The sequence below is a fragment of the Ranitomeya imitator genome, chromosome 2, assembly GCF_032444005.1.
Source record: "Ranitomeya imitator isolate aRanImi1 chromosome 2, aRanImi1.pri, whole genome shotgun sequence".
Classification (NCBI taxonomy): Eukaryota; Metazoa; Chordata; class Amphibia; order Anura; family Dendrobatidae; genus Ranitomeya; species Ranitomeya imitator.
In genome coordinates, this window is record NC_091283.1 from 601090041 (window position 1) to 601114502 (window position 24462).

Here is a 24462-nt window from a genome sequence, read left to right on the forward strand (position 1 = left end):
CCGCTGTCAGCGTTTGACAGTGGCATTTAACTAGTTAATAGCGGCGGGTGGATCGCGATTCCACCCGTTGCTATTGTGGGCACATGTCAGCTGTTTAAAACATGTCAGCTTAGTTCTGCCGCGTCTCCCAATGTCTGGTGTTGGCAAAAGTGTGACAACCAATTACTGAGCTCAGCGGCTCTGGTTGGGTAGTCTGAACGACCCACTCAGAGCTGCTGTGCTGTTGGTATGACATCAGTGCCACACCTAATGCCAAAGACCCTGGGATACTGAGTGAAGGGCAGTATGGCCAGCCAAGCTTTTCTGAAGAGGGATGACCCCTTTAAAACAAGAATGTGTCATTCTTTCTGATAGTGCTTTTGTAATTCTCTTTATGACCACATCAAAGTTCAGCTAAACTTTGATGTGGTATATAAAAAAAAAAAGAAGAGAAACAGAGTCTGTAAAAGTTAAAGGGTTAAGCATTTTTAACGGGACTGCATACCGCAGAGAGTACAGGGGGATATTTTAGTTGAAAAGCTTTCTTATTCTTCATGAATTAGAGAAGGAATATAAAAATAGAAGCTCAGATAACCCTTTTTTCGAGTTTGATCTGAAAAGTGAGGCCGTGTAAAATGCATCAGGTCAATTTGTCAGGCGCCTTATGAATAAATAAGGAAAATGTAACCGCGTGTTCTTCACTGACAAAAATTGCCGGCCATAATACATGTGTCAATCCCTTTCCTGACATCATCTTTACATCATTCTTCCTTTCGTTAATTACAGCGTATCAACTTTTTGACAGCATGCAATTTTAATTTAAGAAGAAGTCCCCACATCAGTCAATTATATGCTCGTAAATAGGACTTGAAATTACAGAGACGATTAAAATAGAGATCTTGTCGGCATGCTGTGCGGAGGGTTATTTGCAATCTAATATTTAGACTTTATCTTTCAAGATTTTCAAAACATAGCAAGGTCGAAGTTAGCGCTGGCTACTTCCTATTCAGATTAAGTCAATCACACCCCTTTGAGATTGCAACCACTGAGTGAAGGTACAAGTAGAAATGTCTCGACATTAAACACAAGGAACTGTGATCTTTAAGGATGTATTTACATATGCTAAAATGTCATGTAGGATAGACTGAGCACTGCAAACACTAGGCCTGGTAATCAAGACACCATTATCTTACATACTTTCATAACGGAGATGGGCTGGATTGATTTGTGGAGGCAGCATCATCCACTCAAGAAAGAGTTCTCCTGTTATACACCAGCCGCTCGATGTTTATGTAGAATAGATCATGTATTTGGGAATAATGCTGTATTTTCAGATTTGAGTAAAATTGAATATTCCCCTAGAGCAGTATCGGACCACGCTCCACTGGTAGTATGCCTTCATCTAGGGGTTCCTAACAGACCTATGAGGTTTCGCATACATCCGTTTTGGCTATCCCTTATAGGGAAGCATGATAGAATACCAGATCAATTGGAGGTATTTATAGCAGATCATAATGATTTCCCTGATAAATTGGTAAGTGTGGGACACACTTAAAGCATATGTGTGGGGATGTGTTAGGTCCACCATTTCATATGTTAAAAGGGAGTCCTCTATTGGGGAGCAGAGGCTTACCAAAGAATGGAAATTACTGGAAGCTGAGAATATTAATAGCCCTTCAGATAACTCTTTACATAGTTGGCTTGGGAAAGGGAGGGAATACCTGACTCCCAGGAACAAGCACAGAGAAAACTCTTTTTTCTAAACAGACTTATTTTGAGCTAGGTAACCAATTGAGTAAATTTCTGGCATACATAGTCCCAACAAAATCACATGTTCCCATCGATTTTGGCCATTAATACAAAGGAGGTTAGCCCGTTGCTTAAATCGGATAAGATTGCAGGTAGATTTGAAGAATACTTTAGAGAGCTCCCAACTGAACCACACTGTAGAGGAAATTGATGAATATCTAAACCAAATAGAATTTCCCAAACCCTTTGTGAGAACCGGGCTCTCTTGGAAGGGGATATCACTCTGGAAGAAATAAGGGAAGCAGCTATGTCTCTTTCCAATGGGAAAAGCATCAGGACCTGATGGCATACCCATAAAATTATACAAAAGATATATAGATCAGATGGGCCCGAATCTATTGCAAACCCTTTCTGAAGCACTTTCGGGACAGTCACTTCCTCAATCCTTCTATGATGCCAAGGTAGTGGTGATTCCCAAGCCAGATAAATCAGTTGAGGAGTGTGGTTCTTATTGCCCCATATCCCTATTATATGCAAACTACAAAATAATTACAAAACTTTATAGTCAACAAGTTGAAAATAGTAATATTGAGAATTATACATGAGGATCAATCCGACTTTATGCCCGGTAGGTCCACCTCATCTAATACTAGAAGAGTTAACGTTTTAACACAGATAGGTCACAAGTATGGGGGAACCTTGGGCAACAGCTTCTTTAGATACGGCGAAAGCCTTCTATTCTTTTGGAGTGGAAATTACTTTATTGTATGCCAAGAGCTAATATCCTTGTAAATGGAATACTATTAGAATACTTTGACCTGGGTAGAGGAACCAGACAAGGCTGTCCTCTGTCCCCGAAGCTCTTTGCTCCAGCCATTGAGACTATCGCCCTTAAAATTAGACAGGACCCTTTGGTGGAGGGTATTAGTATAAATTCCAGAATAGATAAAGTGGGATTATATGCGGATGACCTGGTGCTCTTCCTAAATAAAGTAGAGTAATCCCTCCCGAGAGCAATTGACCTCATTAACTGTTTTGGGGAATTATCAGGTCTTAAAATTAATTGGGGCAAATCTGTGGTCATGCCACTTATATAAAATATGGCTGAGGTTGTGATTTTTGGATTACAAGTAGTATATAAATGTAAATACCTAGATATTATAATTAATCAAAGCCCAATTAAGGACCTTAAAGATAACGTATACCACCTAAGTAATATGATGAAGAAAAGGCTTTAGAACTGGTCTCAACTTTCCCTAACTTAATCAAAATGATAATTCTTCCAAAATGTTTGTATGTGTTGGAACATTTATCAATTAAAATCCCCAAAGGGTTTTTTAGGAAAATGCATGGTATGATGGCGACATTTATATGGAAATCATCAAGCCCCAAATTAAGTATTGGATCCCTGCAGGGCCACAAAAATCAGGGTGGCTATGCGGTCCCTGACCTACTTTTGTATTATTTTGCTGGCCTCTGTCACCTTCCTGAAGGGAAGCATCATCAGTGATGTCGATTTCAGGATGTGCCTTACAATGCTCACTAACAGTGCACTCTATTGCCAGCTCGTCACTTATCAAAGCCGGCGAGGGAGCGCACTGCCACTGTGCACTGAGAAGAATATTGCACAGTGAGCAGTAAGCTTGTACTGTACAGTATTTGGATGATTAATATTAAATGCAGCAATGACTGTAAACAATAAAAAAAAAAATGAATCACCAGTAAGAGAGAGATCATTGGGGAATATCCACAAAAATATAATGGGATAAATGAGTGTTATCATGGAAGGAGTGTGATGGAGCCTCTACTACAGATATCTAGTCTACTTTCCAATGTTTAAAGCCCTTACAACTGCATTGTGTTTAATTGTAAAAAAAAAGCAGATGCAAAGCAAATGAAAGTAAAAATTAAATAAAATATCAGAAATTCTCTATTTTTTTCTCAAATAGGGACGCCCAAGCAGTAGAAAATTGAAGGGCAAGGATGAGAAAAGAATATTAAAGCCATCAACCATTTCCAAAGAGAACAAGGAGTTGGTTTCCTCGGGAGAAAGTATCGACCTTACTCCTCCAGAGTCTCATCCCTCCCTAGTGGATCCGGTTATACAAGAAAAATATAAGGAAAATCTATATACTGTGGTGTGTATTCGTACAAACATGAACTGTCCAGTCAGTGGCAGACTGAAGGGACAGATGCAATTGTAAAGGGGAATAGTGACACGTATTTCTCAATTTGTTCATACATTTCCAAGAGGAATAGCAAAACACTAAGGTTTAGGCCGGTTTCACACGTCAGTGGCTCCGGTACGTGAGGCGACAGTTTCCTCACGTACCGGAGCCACTGACACACGTAGACACATTCAAATCAATGCATCTGTGTAGATATCATTGATTTTTTGCGGACCGTGTCTCCGTGTGCCAAACACGGAGACATGTCAGTATTCGTAGGAGAGCACGGATTACACGGACCCATTAAAGTCAATGGGTCCGTGTAAAACACATACCGCACACGGACGTTGTACGTGTGCAGTCTGTGTGCCGTGCAGGAGACAGCGCTACAGTAAGCGCTGTCCCCCCCACTGGTGCTGAAGCCGCGATTCATATCTTCTCTGCAGCAGCGTTTGCTGTAAAGAAAATATGATAAATCCTTTTTTTTTTTTTTTTGTTTCTCGTGTTTAAAATAAAGGTCCATGTCCCCACCCCCCTCCCACCCCCTGTGCGCCTGCCCGCTGTTCTTAAAATACTCACCCGGCTCCCTCGCTGGCTGGCGCTGCTTCATGTCCTGGCCGCACCTTCTACTGTATGAGCGGTCACGTGGGGACGCTCATTTACAGTGATGAATATGCGGCTCCACCCCTATGGGAGGTGGAGCCGCATATTCATGACTGTAATCGGCGGCCCCACGTGACCGCTCATACAGTAGAAGGTGCGGCCAGGACAGGAAGCAGCGCCAGCCAGCGAGGGAGCCGGGTGAGTATTTTAAGAACAGCGGGCGGGCGCACAGGGGGTGGGGACATGGACCTTTATTTTAAACATGAGAAACAAAAAAAAAAAGGATTTATCATATCTTCTTTACAGCAAACGCTGCTGCAGAGAAGATATGAATCGCCGCTTCAGCACCAGATGCAGGGGACAGCGCTAAACTTTAGCGCTGTCTCCCTCACGGTGCGTGTGGTACCCAGTGGGCACACGGGCGGCACACGTGTGCCGCTCGTGTGCCACACTGATGTGCCACAGAAACGCATCGGCACACAGACACGGATAATTCCGGTACCGGAATTATCTGGACGTGTGGGACTGCCCTTAAAGGGATTGTCCGGGTTCGAGAGCAAAGTCTGGAGTCACTCTGTGTGACTGCAGACTTCTGAGTCATCATAGCGTGCTGTGGTAGTTGCACATATGTTCAGCTTCTCTCAATTCACTTCTACTGAGAGAAGTTGGATGAGACAAGTCAGGATGTAAGCGCATGTGTGCAAATTGTATACATGCTGACCGATCCTTTGCATCGGCAACACCGGGGAATCTTAACAGTGTGCGCTCTGCACGCTGTCACGATTCAGAAGTCTGCAGTCACATAGAATAATTGCAGATTTTGCTCTGAAACCTAGACATCCCCTTTAAGTAAAGGTCCAGAGTTGTTCCTTTTGGGGAATACAAGTATTTACTAAAAGCCTCATGTCAGAGGAGCCGGACTGATTCTATTTAAGTGTGAGAATCTTAATGCAGTTTAATGCATATAGGTCTCCTCGCCTGGAGGAATCATTTCCATCCGCTACCCTTCGGGCACATAGATATTTTATTACATGAAATGAAGGACTAGTCACATTACCTAGTAGGAGTTTGTAGAAAACACATGGGGCTTCTGTGTCAGACCACTTGTCTGTGCAGAAAAACTGATTGGATGGGTGTCATTGACTTTAATGTACTCGCCATGTCCAGAGTGCTTGTGTCGTAGACAAGCGCTGCCAGCACAGATCCAATCAGTGCTTAAAGGGATTTTAGTTTTCCTATTACCTTCAAATCTGTAGGAGAGAAATTACAGTACATCTTAATTATAATTATTTAATGTTATATTGATTGTATTTTTAGAAAATCTTTGTGAATTATTTTATAACTCTATATATAGACAGGCTTTTACACTTTTTTGATCAAAATAGTGTCAACTAAGTACCCTTCAGTATACTATTTACATGTACTATTATGATTTCTTCCAAGCTCCGGGGCGTGCGGTGCCTGGAAGAAATCCCTGCCTCCTGTCCTTATTACAATACTACCCCCCTCCCATGCATGTCACACTGCCCTGTGATGTTCAATTGTGGTGCCGGAATCACGGGCCTGTGCCCTGCACTCCCTCCACGATCCATATATTTTCCTCCCTTCTATGGGAAGTGTATTCAGGGATCTTCTGCAAAGGCGCCGGCGAGTTACTACAGTTAGGGCCAGAAATATTTGGACTGTGACACAATTTTCGCGATTTGGGCTCTGCATGCCACCACATTGGATTTGAAATGAAACCTCTACAACAGAATTCAAGTGCAGATTGTAACGTTTAATTTGAAGGGTTGAACAAAAATATCTGATAGAAAATGTAGGAATTGTACACATTTCTTTACAAACACTCCACATTTTAGGAGGTCAAAAGTAATTGGACAAATAAACATAACCCAAACAAAATATTTTTATTTTCAATATTTTGTTGCAAATCCTTTGGAGGCAATCACTGCCTTAAGTCTGGAACCCATGGACATCACCAAACGCTGGGTTTCCTCCTTCTTAATGCTTTGCCAGGCCTTTACAGCCGCAGCCTTCAGGTCTTGCTTGTTTGTGGGTCTTTCCGTCTTAAGTCTGGATTTGAGCAAGTGAAATGCATGCTCAATTGGGTTTAGATCTGGAGATTGACTTGGCCATTGCAGAATGTTCCACTTTTTGGCACTCATGAACTCCTGGGTAGCTTTGGCTGTTTGCTTGGGGTCATTGTCCATCTGTACTATGAAGCGCCGTCCAATCAACTTTGCAGCATTTGGCTGAATCTGGGCTGGAAGTATATCCCGGTACACTTCAGAATTCATCCGGCTACTCTTGTCTGCTCTTATGTCATCAATAAACACAAGTGACCCAGTGCCATTGAAAGCCATGCATGCCCATGCCATCACGTTGCCTCCACCATGTTTTACAGAGGATGTGGTGTGCCTTGGATCATGTGCCGTTCCCTTTCTTCTCCAAACTTTTTTCTTCCCATCATTCTGGTACAGGTTGATCTTTGTCTCATCTGTCCATAGAATACTTTTCCAGAACTGAGCTGGCTTCTTGAGGTGTTTTTCTGCAAATTTAACTCTGGCCTGTCTATTTTTGTTATTGATGAATGGTTTGCATCTAGATGTGAACCCTTTGTATTTACTGTCATGGAGTCTTCTCTTTACTGTTGACTTAGAGACAGATACACCTACTTCACTGAGAGTGTTCTGGACTTCAGTTGATGTTGTGAACGGGTTCTTCTTCACCAAATTAAGTATGCGGCGATCATCCACCACTGTTGTCATCCGTGGACGCCCAGGCCTTTTTGAGTTCCCAAGCTCACCAGTCAATTCCTTTTTTCTCAGAATGTACCCAACTGTTGATTTTGCTACTCCAAGCATGTCTGCTATCTCTCTGATGGATTTTTTCTGTTTTTTCAGCCTCAGGATGTTCTGCTTCACCTCAATTGAGAGTTCCTTTGACCGCATGTTGTCTGCTCACAGCAACAGCTTCCAAATGCAAAACCACACACCTGGAATCCACCCCTGACCTTTTAACTACTTCATTGATTACAGGTTAACGAGGGAGACGCCTTCAGAGTTAATTGCAGCCCTTAGAGTCCATTGTCCAATTACTTTTGGTCCCTTGAAAAAGAGGACGCTATGCATTACAGAGCTATGATTCCTAAACCCTTTCTCCGATTTGGATGTGGAAACTATCATATTGCAGCTGGGAGTGTGCACTTTCAGCCCATATTATATATATAATTGTATTTCTGAACATGTTTTTGTAAACAGCTAAAATAACAAAACTTGTGTCACTGTCCAAATATTTCTAGCCCTAACTGTATATGTACACATGGTTCCCAGTGATGACTATGTAAGGAGGAAGTGGGGAGAGCACCTTATCGTCGCGCACACTGGAGGTCACTGAAGCGGAAGTCACAGTGACTCACCTGCGCAGAAGATCCCTGAATGCAGTGCCCATAGAAGGGAGGAAAATATATGGATCATGGAGGGAGTGCAGGGCACAGGCGCGTGATTCCGGCACCACAACTGAAAATCACAGGGCAGTGTGATGTGCATGGGAGGGGGATAGGATTGTAATGAAGACAGGAGGCAGGGATTTCTTCCAGGCACCGCACGCCCCAGAGCCTGGAAGAAATCATTAGCATAAATAAAATAAAACATGATTTCTCAACAACAAGACCACTAATATCAGGCATGCAGGTAGGATTAGTGTAACATTTCTATCACCTGTATACCCATATTAATAGCTCATATAGGTCCCAGAGGTGACAGATTCCCTTTAAAAGAAGAGGATTTAAAAATAAAAATGCAAAAATGAAAATTGGCTGCGACAAATGAACAGGTTAAATCTGATTTAAATAATATACTATTTTTTGGGACTACATTGCATAGAGATCTTTCATCGTTTATATGGTTTACAATGTATATGGACTTTAAAAGCAAATAACATATTTGATTTTCTCCTTAACGGGAATCTGTCGCCAGGTTTTTACCACATAGAAGCATAATGTAGAGACCGAGACTCTGATCCCAGTGATGTGTCACTTTCAAAGCTGCTTGCTGTAGTTTTGATAAAATAGTCCTTCATATTCATGAGTTCTGTACAGTTATGCACCCACCTCTGATTGGCAACTTTCTGCCTATGCACAGTGTACACAGCTGTCTATCAGTGATGTGAACAAAGCTCAGCATTCAGAGAATGGCTAGATCTGCAGCAGATAAAACAGAGATTTTATCAAAATAACAGCAAGTAGCCTAGTAAGTGATACATTGCTGGAATCAGGGCCTCTGCCCCTATATTATCCTGCTCTCAGATGGGGAAAGTAAAAACCTGGCAACATATTTCCTTTAAACAGTGCTTCCATAAGCGTTTCTATGCCTTTTACTTTCCACTCGGGTTGAAATATTTTTTGAGTAGTTTCAGTCCTTCTTTAAAGTTTCCAGTGACTTGATTGATATGCTTTACCGGACTGCTTACAGATGATTATTCTTAATTTATTCTATATCTTTCCACATGAACATGAAAATCCCCAGGACTTTCCCCGCTCACAATATTGAAGTTTCATAGTGTCTATCATCCCTGACTCATTTTCTTGGTGTAATCGTTTTTGCCTTTCCTCTGGTTTTAGAGCTGCAATCATTTTTGCTGACTTAATTTTCTGAAGTGACTGGATTTTTTTTAGCAAATATAGGCTAAGTTCTTACAGATATCATCTCAATTACTATCTAACATGTAGAAGCTGTGATGGAGCTATGTCCTGAGGCCTTGGTTTTGTATTCCTTCCCCTGCTCTCGCACTGCTATTTAGCTAATGTGCACCATTATCTCATACTGCAAGGAAGCTACAAAAAGGAACATAGAAAGTAATGCAAGGTCGTAGTAGGTAGTAGACTTCTAGGGGACCAACTAAGGGGATATGGACACAACACCTTTTTCTGACGTGGAACCCACCAAGTTTTTCAAGAAGGAATATTTTTTTCACATTTTAGATTGTCGGCGTTTTTTTATTTATTTATTTTTTTAGCTTTTTCCCAACAGTTATAGCTGTCTTTTGTACTGGAGTTCTTCGGTTGTTTTTTTTTTTTTTTTTTAAACTTCAATCAACAGAAGAATCCGCTAGTGTTTTTTCAAGCTCTCGGGAAGGCATTGTGTTATGGGTACTCTCAGGAAGGCACTGTGTTATGGGTGCTCTCAGGAAGGCACTGTGTTATGGATGCTCTCAGTAAGGCACTGTGTTATGGGTGCTCTCAGGAAGGCACCGTGTTATGGGTGCTCTCAGGAAGGCACCGTGTTATGGGTGCTCTCAGGAAGGCACCGTGTTATGGGTGCTCTCAGGAAGGCACTGTGTTATGGGTGCTCTCAGGAAGGCACTGTGTTATGGATGCTCTCAGTAAGGCACTGTGTTATGGGTGCTCTCAGGAAGGCACCGTGTTATGGGTGCTCTCAGGAAGGCACCGTGTTATGGGTGCTCTCAGGAAGGCACCGTGTTATGGGTGCTCTCAGGAAGGCACCGTGTTATGGGTGCTCTCAGGAAGGCACTGTTATTGGTGCTCTCAGGAAGGCACTGTTATTGGTGCTCTCAGGAAGGCACTGTGTTATGGGTGCTCTCAGGAATGCACTGTGTTATGGGAGCTCTCAGGAAGGCACTGTGTTATGGGTGCTCTCAGGAAGGCACTGTGTTATGGATTCTCTCAGGAAGGCATTGTGTTATGGGTACTCTCAGGAAGGCACTGTGTTATGGGAGCTCTCAGGAAGGTACTGTGTTATGGGTGCTCTCAGGAAGGCACTGTTATTGGTGCTCTCAGGAAGGCACTGTGGTATGGATGCTCTCAGGAAGGCACTGTGTTATGGATGCTCTAGGAAGGCGCTATGTTATATGTGCTCTTAGTAAGTCACATTGTTATGGGTACTCATCAGAAGGCACTGTGTTATTGGTGCTCTTAGGAAGGCACTGTGTTATGAGTGCTCTCAGGAAGGCACTGTGTTATGGATGCTCTCAGGAAGGCACTATGTTGTGTGCTCTTAGTAAGGCAGTGTGTTATGGGTACTCTTCGGAAGGCACTGTGTTATGGGTGCTCTTAGGAAGGCACTATGTTATGGATGCTCTCAGGAAGGCACTGTGTTATGGATGCTCTCAGGAAGGCACTGTGTTATGGGTGCTCTTAGGAAGGCACTATGTTATGGATGCTCTCAGGAAGGCACTATGTTATGGATGCTCTCAGGAAGGCACTGTGTTATGGATGCTCTCAGGAAGGCACTGTGTTATTGGTGCTCTCAGGAAGGCACTGTTATTTGTGCTCTCAGGAAGGCACTGTGTTATGGGTGCTCTCAGGAAGGCACTGTGATATTGGTGCTCTCGGGAAGGCACTGTGTTATTGGTGCTCTCAGGAAGGCACTGTTATTTGTGCTCTGAGGAAGGCACTGTGTTATTGGTGCTCTCAGTAAGGCACTGTGTTATTGGTGCTCTCAGTAAGGCACTGTGTTATGGGTGCTCTCAGGAAGGCACTGTGTTATGGGTGCTCTCATGAAGGCACTGTGTTATGGATGCTCTCAGGAACGCACTGTGTTATGGGTGCTCTCAGGAAGGCACTGTGTTGTGGGTGCTCTCAGGAAGGCACTGCTATTTGTGCTCTCAGGAAGGCACTGTTATTTGTGCTCTCAGGAAGGCACTGTGTTATGGGTGCTCTCAGGAAGGCACTGTGTTATGGATGCTCTCAGGAAGGCACTGTGTTATGGGGGCTGTCAGGAAGGCACTGTGATATGGGTTTTTTCAGAAAGGCACTGTTATGGGAGCTCTCAGGAAGGCACTGTGTTATGGTTGCTCTCAGGAAGGAACTGTGTCGTAGGTACTCTTTGGAAGGTACTGTGTTATGGATGCTCTTAGGAAGGCACTATGTTAAGTGTGCTCTTAGTAAGTCACTGTGTTATGAGTGCTCTCAGGAAGGCACTCTGTTATGGATGCTCTCAGGAAGGCACTGTGACATGGGGTCTGTCAGGAAGGCACTGTGATATGGGTTCTTTCAGGAAGGCACTGTGCTATGGGAGCTCTCAGGAAGGGACTGTGGTATAGACGCTCTGAGGAATGCACTGTGTTATGGGGCCTCTCAGGAATGCACCGTGGTATGGGTGCTCTCAGGAAGGCAGTGTGTCATAGGTACTCTCTATAGGCACTGTTTTATGGGGCGGTCAGGAAGGCACTATGGTATGGGTGCTCTCAGGAAGGCACTCTATCGGCATGAGGAAAAAAGCAATAGTCGGCACTGACCCATAGTGTACCATTGGTCCAAGTGCTATCCGATAAAATGATAAAAGATCGGATATCATTCGGCTGTGTTATATGCGCATGTGAGTGAGTCCTTATGGGTACTTTCAGGAGGCACTGTGTTATGAGTGCTCCCAGGAAGCACTGTATTATGGATACTGTTGAGAAAGCACTGTACTTACTCTTTGGCTCAAACACAAGTCACTCTGGTGATCTCCGGCTACACAGGGAGCAATAATGTCTCATTCTTTGGCCTCTTGACTAGTGAGGCCTGTTACAGGGCTTCAGCAGAAACACATCTGATATTTTGTTCCAGTCATCTAAGGTCCTAGTGTTCAGGTGACCAAAAACCAAAAAATGGGACTTCATTGCTTCTTGTCCTGTTAGAGACCGCTAAAGTAGCTTGTGCTAGATCAGGGGTAGGGAATAGTGATGAGCGAGTATACTCGTTGCTTGGGTTTTCCTGAGCACGCCCGGGTGGTCTCCTGAGTATTTGTAACTGCTCGGAGATTTTGTTTTCGTTGCCTCAGCTGCATGATTTACAGCTGATAGACAGCTTGAATACATGTGGGGATTACCTAGCAACCAGGCAACCCCCACATGTACTCAGGCTGGCTAGTAGCCGTAAATCATGCAGCTGCGTTAACAAAAACCAAATCTTCGAGTAGTTACAAATACCTGGAGACCACCCGAGCGTGTTCGGTAAAACCCAAGCAACGAGTACACTTGCTCATCACTAGTAGGGAACAATTTTTTTCTGCCATGGACCATTTGGATACTTATAACATAATTTGGGGGCAATACTAAATTATCAACTTAAAAATGATTCTGGTATATTTGGTCAAATAATTACCTCACCCTTAATGTGATGGCTGGAGTTGATTCTCTTTGGTGCGCCTCCACTGTGAGGTGATAGTGATGATGTTGCTACTTGCAACTGCTTTTCCAGGTTTGCTTCGGTCTGGAGCACAGGCAACTCTTTGCAATAAGTTTTGTAAAGAACTCACAGTAATTTGTCGTACGAACACAGATGCATATTACACTGCAGGTTTCCTCACAGCGGGAAATTCATCACTGCTCACATGGTACTGGAGCATATATATCACATAGGAGACTCTGGGACTGGTCCATATACATCACTTGAAATACTGGAGTATATACAGGTCCTTCTCAAAAAATTAGCATATAGTGTTAAATTTCATTATTTACCATAATGTAATGATTACAATTAAACTTTCATATATTATAGATTCATTATCCACCAACTGAAATTTGTCAGGTCTTTTATTGTTTTAATACTGATGATTTTGGCATACAACTCCTGATAACCCAAAAAACCTGTCTCAATAAATTAGCATATCAAGAAAAGGTTCTCTAAACGACCTATTACCCTAATCTTCTGAATCAACTAATTAACTCTAAACACATGCAAAAGATACCTGAGGCTTTTATAAACTCCCTGCCTGGTTCATTACTCAAAACCCCCATCATGGGTAAGACTAGCGACCTGACAGATGTCAAGAAGGCCATCATTGACACCCTCAAGCAAGAGGGTAAGACCCAGAAAGAAATTTCTGAACAAATAGGCTGTTCCCAGAGTGCTGTATCAAGGCACCTCAATGGTAAGTCTGTTGGAAGGAAACAATGTGGCAGAAAACGCTGTACAACGAGAAGAGGAGACCGGACCCTGAGGAAGATTGTGGAGAAGGACCGATTCCAGACCTTGGGGAACCTGAGGAAGCAGTGGACTGAGTCTGGTGTGGAAACATCCAGAGCCACCGTGCACAGGCGTGTGCAGGAAATGGGCTACAGGTGCCGCATTCCCCAGGTAAAGCCACTTTTGAACCATAAACAGCGGCAGAGGCGCCTGACCTGGGCTACAGAGAAGCAGCACTGGACTGTTGCTAAGTGGTCCCAAGTACTTTTTTCTGATGAAAGCAAATTTTGCATGTCATTCGGAAATCAAGGTGCCAGAGTCTGGAGGAAGACTGGGGAGAAGGAAATGCCAAAATGCCTGAAGTCCAGTGTCAAGTACCCACAGTCAGTGATGGTGTGGGGTGCCATGTCAGCTGCTGGTGTTGGTCCACTGTGTTTCATCAAGGGCAGGGTCAATGCAGCTAGCTATCAGGAGATTTTGGAGCACTTCATGCTTCCATCGGCTGAAATGCTTTATGGAGATGAAGATTTCATTTTTCAGCACGACCTGGCACCTGCTCACAGTGCCAAAACCACTGGTAAATGGTTTACTGACCATGGTATTACTGTGCTCAATTGGCCTGCCAACTCTCCTGACCTGAACCCCATAGAGAATCTGTGGGATATTGTGAAGAGAAAGTTGAGAGACGCAAGACCCAACACTCTGGATGAGCTTAAGGCCGCTATTGAAGCATCCTGGGCCTCCATAACATCTCAGCAGTGTCACAGGCTGATTGCCTCCATGCCACGCCGCATTGAAGCAGTCATTTCTGCCAAAGGATTCCCGACCAAGTATTGAGTGCATAACTGAACATTATTATTTGTTGGTTTTTTTGTTTGTTATTAAAAAACACTTTTATTTGATTGGATGGGTGAAATATGCTAATTTATTGAGACAGGTTTTTTGGGTTATCAGGAGTTGTATGCCAAAATCATCAGTATTAAAACAATAAAAGACCTGACAAATTTCAGTTGGTGGATAATGAATCTATAATATATGAAAGTTTAATTGTAATCATTACATTATGGTAAATAATGAAATTTAACACTATATGCTAATTTTTTGAGAAGGACCTGTACATGACATGGGAGACATTGGGGTTGCAGCATGTACATCAGAGGAGTCACTAGACCTGGATTATACAGAACAGGAGACACTGGGGCTGGAGTACAGTATGCAGAACAGGAGACACCGAGCTGGTGTATATAGCATAGGAGACGCTTGGATACATTGGGGCTGGTGCATGCATCACAGCAGACATTGGGGCTGGTACACACATGACAGGAGACATTGGATTTGGTGCAGGGCTGGCTCCAGGTTTTCATGGGTCCTGGGCGAAATCGTCGCGGTGGGCCCCTTTAACACATACCACAATTCATAATGCACCGATACGGCAGAGAAATATAGGCAGGGGTGGATTAAGGGTAGCCAGGGCCCCGGGCTGTTCAGACACTGTGGGCCCCCCGGTCATGAGACGGGGTCATGTGATGGGGTCATGCGACAGGGTCATCATATACCTGAACCAGATTATTCCAGAAAAATAGTTGCTGTTTGAAACTATAACCTGTCAAACATCCATTGATCTAGTCAATTTACCCTTCAGTTAGGAAGAAGAAAAAAAAAACAACACAATACTATCACTATAAGTGCCAGTATTCACAGGAGATCTGTACTTAGTATGCAGTATCTGTGTAGTGGTAATACAGTGATCACCGGTGACATTATACACAGGACCTCTGTATATAGTATACTGTACAGAGTATAGTGTCCGTATATAGGCAACACTGACTCACCAGTGATGTCTCTAAGTGAAGTCCTTCATCTTTCATCCAGCACAGACCGCCATCACTTCATCCAGCCAGGACTTTTCTCTGCAGGAAATAACAGCTATCTCGAGCTCTGCTTGCAGAACACATTACTTAATTTTCCCCAACTTCTACATTACACCACATGAAGAAAAAGAGGCAACATAGTGTCACTCTACACAGTAACAGGACCACCCCCCCATTTAAAACAGTGTCCTCAAAAAATAAAATAAATACATCACTGCAGTAATAATATCCCTTAATTAGACCCTATGTTAATAATAATATCCCCCATCCTGGCCAAGTGTATCTCATTCCTAGCTCCAGCCATATGTTCTCCCATCCTGCCCTCATGAGTATCCATTCTGCCCCATATGATCTCCCCATCCTGGCCATCAGTCTCCACCATATCCATCCTGCCTTATGATCCTGCACGATCTGTCTCCAATCCTGCCCCATGTCTTTCATTCTTCCCCGTGTCTCTAATCATGCCCTGTATCTACATTCTGGACATGTCTCCAATCCTGCCCCATCTGTCTCCAGTTCTGCCCCTAGTGTATCCAGCATCTCTGCCCCCATTGTCCAGCATCTCTGCCCCCATTGTCCAGCATCTCTGCCCCCAGTGTCCAGCATCTCTGCCCCCATTGTCCAGCATCTCTGCCCCCATTGTCCAGCATCTCTGCCCCCATTGTCCAGCATCTCTGCCCCCATTGTCCAGCATCTCTGCCCCCAGTGCCCAGCATCTCTGCCCCTGTGTGTCCAGCATCTCTGCCCCCATTGTCCAGCATCTCTGCCCCCAGTGTCCAGCATCTCTGCCCCCAGTGTGTCCAGCATCCTGCTCCCAATGTCCAGCATCCTGCCCCCAGTGTGTCCAGCATCCTGCCAAAGTGTGTCCAGCATATTGCTCCCAGTGTGTCCAGCATCTCTGCCCCCAGTGCCCAGCATCTCTGCCCCTGTATGTCCAAAATCTCTGCCCCCAGTGTCCAGCATCTCTGCCCCCCGTGTGTCCAGCATCTCTGCCCCCAGTGCCCAGCATCTCTGCCCGTGTCCAGAATCTCTGCCCCCAGTGTCCAGCATCTCTGCCCCCAGTGTGTCCAGCATCCTGCCCCCAATGTCCAGCATCCTGCTCCCAATGTCCAGCATATTGCTCCCAGTGTGTCCAGCAATCTGCCCCAGTGTGTCCAGCATATTGCCCCCCAGTGTGTCCAGCATATTGTCCCCAGTGTGTCCAGCATATTGCCCCCCAGTGTGTCCAGCATATTGCCCCCAGTGTGTCCAGCATATTGCCCCCAGTGTGTCCAGCATATTACCCCAGTGTGTCCAGCATATTGCCCCCAGTGTGTCCAGTATCCTGCCCCCAGTGTGTCCAGCAATCTGCCCCCAGTGTCTCCAGCATATTGCCCCCAGTGTCTCCAGCATATTGCCCCCAGTGTGTCCAGCATATTGCCCCCAGTGTGTCCAGCATATTGCCCCCCAGTGTGTCCAGCATATTGCCCCCAGTGTGTCCAGCATCCTGCCCCCAGTGTCTCCAGCATCCTGCCCCCAGTGTCTCCAGCATATTGCCCCCCAGTGTGTCCAGCAATCTGCCCCAGTGTCTCCAGCATATTGCCCCCCAGTGTGTCCAGCAATCTGCCCCAGTGTCTCCAGCATATTGCCCCCAGTGTGTCTAGCATATTGCCCCCAGTGTGTCCAGCATCTCTGCCCCCAGTGTCTCCAGCATATTGCCCCCAGTGTCTCCAGCATATTGCCCCCAGTGTGTTCAGCATATTGCCCCCAGTGTGTCCAGCAATCTGCCCCAGTGTGTCCAGCATATTGCCCCCAGTGTGTCCAGCAATCTGCCCAGTGTCTCCAGCATCTCTGCCCCCAGTGTCCAGCATACTGGCCCGGGCCCCCTGGTTTGCCGTTCGCAATTAAGAAAAATAAAAGTTCTCCTCACCTGTCCGGGCTCCTTCGGTGTAGCAGCTTCCTCCAGCAGCGCGCACTCACCGGCGACTGACAATGACGTCAGACGCCGGCGTCGTGCGCGCTGCGGCTGATGTCAGCTGCCAGCCTCTGATTGGCTGGCAGTTGTTAACTATTGACGTGCAGGCGCGCACCCACACATCAATAGCGTTTAACTGCCGCAGCGCCGGTAGGGGCCCGGTGAGCAGATGAGATGGGGGGCCCCCTCTGCCCAACGGGCCCATACGCCGGTCAGGGCAGTAATGCCCTGATGGCGGTGGTCAATCTGAGCGGTTGCCCAGGGCCCCCCCACACCATTGGGCCCTGGGCTGCCGCCCAGATTGACCCTATTATAATCCGCCCCTGAATATAGGTATAGTACAATGCCAAAGATTTCACTTACTTCTTACATTATATGAGTGACATCTATTGTACATTCTACATTAGCTCAGAAACCGGACAGTATAGTCCTCTATACAGAATAATGAGCCCCATATATTGCCCCATACAGTATAATGGCCCCATATAGTGCTCCATACAGTATAATTGGCACCACATAGTCCTCTATACAGAATTATGAGCCCCATATATTGCTCCAAACAGAATGAGCACAATATTATGCTCCATACAGAATAATGAGTCTCATATAATGCTCCATACAGTATAATGGGCACCACAGAGTGCTCCATACAATGGGGGAGGCAGCACTAAAAGTGCCTAGGGCAGCAGAAACTCTAAATACTGCCCTGGGTGAATGCATCACAGGAGACATTGGGGCTGGTGCATATATCACAGGAGACATTGGGGTTGGTACACACATCACAGGAGACATTGGGGCTGGTGCATATATCACAGGAGACATTGGGGTTGGTACACGCATCACGGGAGACACTGGGGCTGGTGCATATGTTACAGGAGACACTGGGGCTGGTAAACACATCACAGGAGACATTGGAGCTGGTGGATATATCACAGGAGACATTAGGGCTGGTACACGCATCACAGGAGGCATTGGGGCTGGTGCATATATCACAGGAGACATTGGGGTTGGTACACGCATCACGGGAGACATTGGGGCTGGTGCATATGTTACAGGAGACACTGGGGCTGGTAAACACATCACAGGAGACATTGGAGCTGGTGGATATATCACAGGAGGCATTGGGGCTGGTACACGCATCACAGGCAGGAGACATTGGGGCTGGTGGATTTATCACAGGAGAAATTAGGGCTGGTGGATATATCACAGGAGACATTGGGGCTGGTGGATATATCACAGGAGACATTAGGGCTGGTGGATATATCACAGGAGACATTGGGGCTGGCGGATATATCACAGGAGACATTAGGGCTGGTGGATATATCACAGGAGACATTGGGGCTGGTGGATATATCACAGGAGACATTAGGGCTGGTACACGAATCACAGGAGATATTGAGGCTCATGCACGCATCACAGGAAACATTGGGCCTGATGCACGCATCACAAGAGACATTGGAGCTGGAGTATGTATCACAGGAGACGCATTGGGGCTGGTGCACACACCACCGGAGACACTTTGGGGCTGGTGCATATATCACATGAGACATTGGGGCTGGTGCATATATCACAGGAGACATTGGGACTGGTGCATTCATCACAGGAGACATTGGGACTGGTGCATTCATCACAGGAGACATTGGGGCTGGTGCATATATCACAGATGACATTGGGGCTAGTGCATATATCACAGGAGACATTGGGACCGGTGCATTCATCACAGGAGACATTGGGGCTGGTGCATTCATCACAGGAGACATTGGGACTGGTGCATATATCACAGATGACATTGGGGCTGGTGCATATATCACAGGAGACATTGGGACTGGTGCATTCATCACAGGAGACATTGGGACTGGTGCATTCATCACAGGAGACATTGGGACTGGTGCATATATCACAGATGACATTCTGGCTTGTGCATATATCACAGATGACATTGGGGCTGATGCATATATCACAGATGACATTGGGGCTTGTTGTGCATATATCACAGGAGACATTGGGGCTGGTGCATTCATCACAGGAGACATTGGGACTGATGCATATATCACAGATGACATTGGGACTGATGCATATATCACAGATGACATTGGGGCTGGTGCATATATCACAGGAGACATTGGGACTGGTGCATATATCACAGGAGACATTGGGACTGGTGCATTCATCACAGGAGACATTGGGACTGGTGCATATATCACAGATGACATTGGGACTGGTGCATATATCACAGATGACATTGGGACTGGTGCATATATCACAGATGACATTGGGACTGGTGCATATATCACAGGAGACATTGGGACTGGTGCATTCATCACAGGAGACATTGGGACTGGTGCATTCATCACAGGAGACATTGGGACTGGTGCATATATCACAGATGACATTCTGGCTTGTGCATATATCACAGATGACATTGGGGCTTGTTGTGCATATATCACAGGAGACATTGGGGCTGGTGCATTCATCACAGGAGACATTGGGACTGGTGCATATATCACAGATGACATTAGGGGCTGGTGCATATATCACAGGAGACATTGGGACTGGTGCATTCATCACAGGAGACATTGGGACTGGTGCATATATCACAGATGACATTGGGGCTGGTGCATATATCACAGATGACATTGGGACTGGTGCATATATCACAGGAGACATTGGGACTGGTGCATTCATCACAGGAGACATTGGGACTGGTGCATTCATCACAGGAGACATTAGGACTGGTGCATTCATCACAGGAGACATTGGGACTGGTGCATATATCACAGGAGACATTGGGACTGGTGCATTCATCACAGGAGACATTGGGACTGGTGCATTCATCACAGGAGACATTAGGACTGGTGCATTCATCACAGGAGACATTGGGACTGGTGCATATATCACAGATGACATTGGGGCTGGTGCATATATCACAGGAGACATTGGGACTGGTGCATATATCACAGATGACATTAGGGGCTGGTGCATATATCACAGGAGACATTGGGACTGGTGCATTCATCACAGGAGACATTGGGACTGGTGCATATATCACAGATGACATTGGGGCTGGTGCATATATCACAGATGACATTGGGACTGGTGCATATATCACAGGAGACATTGGGACTGGTGCATTCATCACAGGAGACATTGGGACTGGTGCATTCATCACAGGAGACATTAGGACTGGTGCATTCATCACAGGAGACATTGGGACTGGTGCATATATCACAGATGACATTCTGGCTTGTGCATATATCACAGATGACATTGGGGCTGATGCATATATCACAGATGACATTGGGGCTTGTTGTGCATATATCACAGATGACATTGGGGCTGGTGCATATATCACAGGAGACATTGGGGCTGGTGCATATATCACAGATGACATATGGGCTGGTGCATATATCACAGATGACATATGGGCTGGTGCACACATCACAGGAGACACTTTGTGACTGGTCCATATATCACAGCTGATACAGGGACTGCCCCTGTAGTCTTCATCTGTGGGATCGGAGCACATCATGCACTAGCTCCACCCACAGAGTCAGAGCGTCTGAATCCAGCATGCCCCTCATCAAGACCAGTGTGAAAAATATTGTTCTTGATGAATCAGGCCCATTGTGTTAATATATCCTAAAAGTTATCTCTCCTGTGCAGTCTGGAGCAAAAGCAACACATTGCATGCACTGTTTTAATAATGTTTTTATGTTACCCCTCTTTTAATCTCCTATATTTTAGATGTATGGGATCCTGGAAACCATGGCAGAAAATCTGGTTGTTTTTGCAGAAGACTTGAAGTTGGGAAATTCATTGTCTAAAACAGTCAACCAAGACACATCAGAAGGGAGTTTATTTGTAGTGAGTAGTGATTAGGTTCTGCAGCAGAAGTTTTGTTTACTTAACTTTGTACTTATTAATAAAGGAATGTAATTTAATTATTGGTTGCTTGTAATGGCATTTTTATGTTTCCCTGTCTTCTTTGATCCCGTTTTGGCTCATATTGCAATAGAAAAAAAGTATATACATGTATTTGTGGATATATATGTATATATTCCACAGCGCTTTACAGACATTATAATCATTGTCCCTACTGAGACTCTCAGTCTAAATTTCCTATCTTTATCCTGCTGGAAACCCACACAAATACGGGGAGAACATATAAACTCCATTTAGATGTTGTCCTTGGTGGGATTTGACCCCAGGACCCCATCAATGCAAGCAGGGCTGCCACTAGAAATTTCGGGGCCCCATACTGGCAAAATTTTCGGGGCCCCCTTGAAACTCCGCCCAGGCTCCACCCCAGCCCCGCCTCCAGGCTCCACCCCACGAACTGTCCACAGTCCCACCACTCTCTCTTGGAAAATCTCCACTTCTCACCTATCACACATTGACAGTTCCCATCACCAGATCACACATATAGCCGGCAGCTTTTGTTTTGGCCAAAAGATTTTTTAAGCCGCCACCACAACAAGGTAGACACTTTTGGCCGGGCCCTACTCTACTGTAACCTACTAAATATTTGTTAAAATATGCAATACAATTTAGGTATATTTTTATTTATTTTTCAATTTTTAAAATGACCTATAATACTACATACAAGGAACAAATACCACAACACTATGACCAGATGACATATTACCACCACAGTGATCGAATAATATAAAATACAAGGAACAAATACCGCTACACCATGACCAGACCACATATTACCTCCACATCATGACCAGACCACATATTACCAACAATGACTGAATACTACAATACTGATCAGTAATACAAAAAAACCCCACAATACTATCACCATCAGTGCCATTATGCACAGGAGATCTGTAATTAGTAAGCAGTGTCTGTGTACAGGTAATACAGTGATCACTGGTGACATTACACACAGGAGCTCTGCATATAATGTATAGATAATACAGTGATCACTGGTGACATTGTACACAGGACCTCTGTATATAGTATATAGTGTAAGTGTATAGGTAACACTGACTCACCAGTGACGTCTCTAGGTGAAGTCCTTCATCTTTCATCCAGCACAGACCGCCATCACTTTATCCAGCCAGGACTCGTCTCTGCAGGAAATAAAACAGTTATCTCGAGTTCCGCTTGTAGAACACATTACTTAATTTTCCCAACTTCTACATTACACCACATGAAGAAGGCAACATAGTATCACTCTACACAGTAACAGAACCGCCCCCCCCCCATTTAAAACAGTATACTCAAAAAATAAAATAAATACATCACTGCAATAATAATATCCCTTAATTAGCCCCTATGGTAATATTCGCCATCCTGGCCACCGTGTGTCTCATTTCAGGCTCCAGCCATATGTTCTCTCATCCTGCCCTCATGAGTATCCATTCTACCCCATATGATCTCCCCATCCTGCCCCATCTGTCTCCATCGTATCCATCCTGCCCCATCTGTTTCCAATCCTGCACCATCTCTGTCCAGCACTCTGCCCCATCTCTGTCCAGCACTCTGCCCCATCTCTGTCCAGCACTCTGCCCCATCTCTGTCCAGCACTCTGCCCCATCTCTGTCCAGCACTCTGCCCCATCTCTGTCCAGCACTCTGCCCCATCTCTGTCCAGCACTCTGCCCAGCACTCTGCCCCATCTCTGTCCAGCACTCTGCCCCATCTCTGTCCAGCACTCTGCCCCATCTCTGTCCAGCACTCTGCCCCATCTCTGTCCAGCACTCTGCCCCATCTCTGTCCAGCACTCTGCCCCATCTCTGTCCAGCACTCTGCCCCGTGTCCAGCTTTCTGCCCCCCATGTGTCCAGCTTTCTGCCCCCCATGTGTCCAGCTTTCTGCCCCCCCCCGTGTCCAGCTTTCTGCCCCGCCCCCCCCTGTCCAGCATTCTGCCCCCCCCCGTGTCCAGCTTTCTGCCCCCCCCGTGTCCAGCTTTCTGCCCCCCCCGTGTCCAGCTTTCTGCCCCCCCCGTGTCCAGCTTTCTGCCCCCCCCCGTGTCCAGCTTTACTGCCCCCTCTGTGTCCAGCTTTACTGCCCCCTGTGTCCAGATTTACTGCCCCCTCTGTGTCCAGATTTACTGCCCCCTCTGTGTCCAGATTTACTGCCCCCTCTGTGTCCAGATTTACTGCCCCCTCTGTGTCCAGATTTACTGCCCCCTCTGTGTCCAGATTTACTGCCCCCTCTGTGTCCAGATTTACTGCCCCCTCTGTGTCCAGATTTACTGCCCCCTCTGTGTCCAGATTTACTGCCCCCTCTGTGTCCAGATTTACTGCCCCCTCTGTGTCCAGATTTACTGCCCCCTCTGTGTCCAGATTTACTGCCCCCTGTGTCCAGATTTACTGCCCCCTCTGTGTCCAGATTTACTGCCCCCTCTGTGTCCAGCTTTACTGCCCCCTGTGTCCAGCTTTACTGCCCCGTGTCCAGCTTTACTGCCCCCTCTGTGTCCAGCCTTCTGCCCCCCCTGTGTCCAGCTTTACTGCCCCCCTGTGTCCAGCCTTCTGCCCCCCGTGTCCAGCTTTACTGCCCTTCTGTGTCCAGCGGCCTTCTGCCCCCCCGTGTCCAGCTTTACTGCCCCCGTGTCCAGCGGCCTTCTGCCCCCTCTGTGTCCAGCGGCCTTCTGCCCCCTCTGTGTCCAGCTGCCTTCTGCCCCCTCTGTGTCCAGCTGCCTTCTGCCCCCTCTGTGTCCAGCTGCCTTCTGCCCCCTCTGTGTCCAGCTGCCTTCTGCCCGCTCTGTGTCCAGCTGCCTTCTGCCCCCTCTGTGTCCAGCTGCCTTCTGCCCCGTGTCCAGCTGCCTTCTGCCCCCCTGTGTCCAGCTGCCTTCTGCCCCCTCTGTGTCCAGCTGCCTTCTGCCCCCCTGTGTCCAGCTGCCTTCTGCCCCCTCTGTGTCCAGCTGCCTTCTGCCCCATCTGTGTCCAGCTGCCTTCTGCCTCCCTGTGTCCAGCTGCCTTCTGCCCCCTCTGTGTCCAGCTGCCTTCTGCCCCCCTGTGTCCAGCTTTACTGCCCCCGTGTCCAGCTGCCTTCTGCCCCCGTGTCCAGCTGCCTTCTGCCCCCGTGTCCAGCTGCCTTCTGCCCCCGTGTCCAGCTGCCTTCTGCCCCCTCTGTGTCCAGCTGCCTTCTGCCCCCCTGTGTCCAGCTGCCTTCTGCCCCCTCTGTGTCCAGCTTTACTGCCCCCCTGTGTCCAGCTGCCTTCTGCCCCCTCTGTGTCCAGCTGCCTTCTGCCCCCCTGTGTCCAGCTGCCTTCT

At 46.2% G+C, this 24462-nt stretch overlaps 1 protein-coding gene across 2 annotated transcripts in view; it reads left to right on the forward strand.

The window, feature by feature from the left end:
* Positions 1-24462, forward strand: part of MYCBPAP (MYCBP associated protein) — a 121901-nt gene that overhangs the window by 82683 nt on the left and 14756 nt on the right. The window contains exons 18-19 of one of the 2 annotated variants that reach the window (XM_069752400.1): positions 3678-3866; positions 20980-21099. In XM_069752400.1, the coding sequence (XP_069608501.1) occupies positions 3678-3866; positions 20980-21099 (309 nt within the window). Of the gene's footprint in view, positions 1-3677; positions 3867-20979; positions 21180-24462 lie in introns of those variants that run through there. The other variant, XM_069752401.1, reaches the window with a different exon arrangement.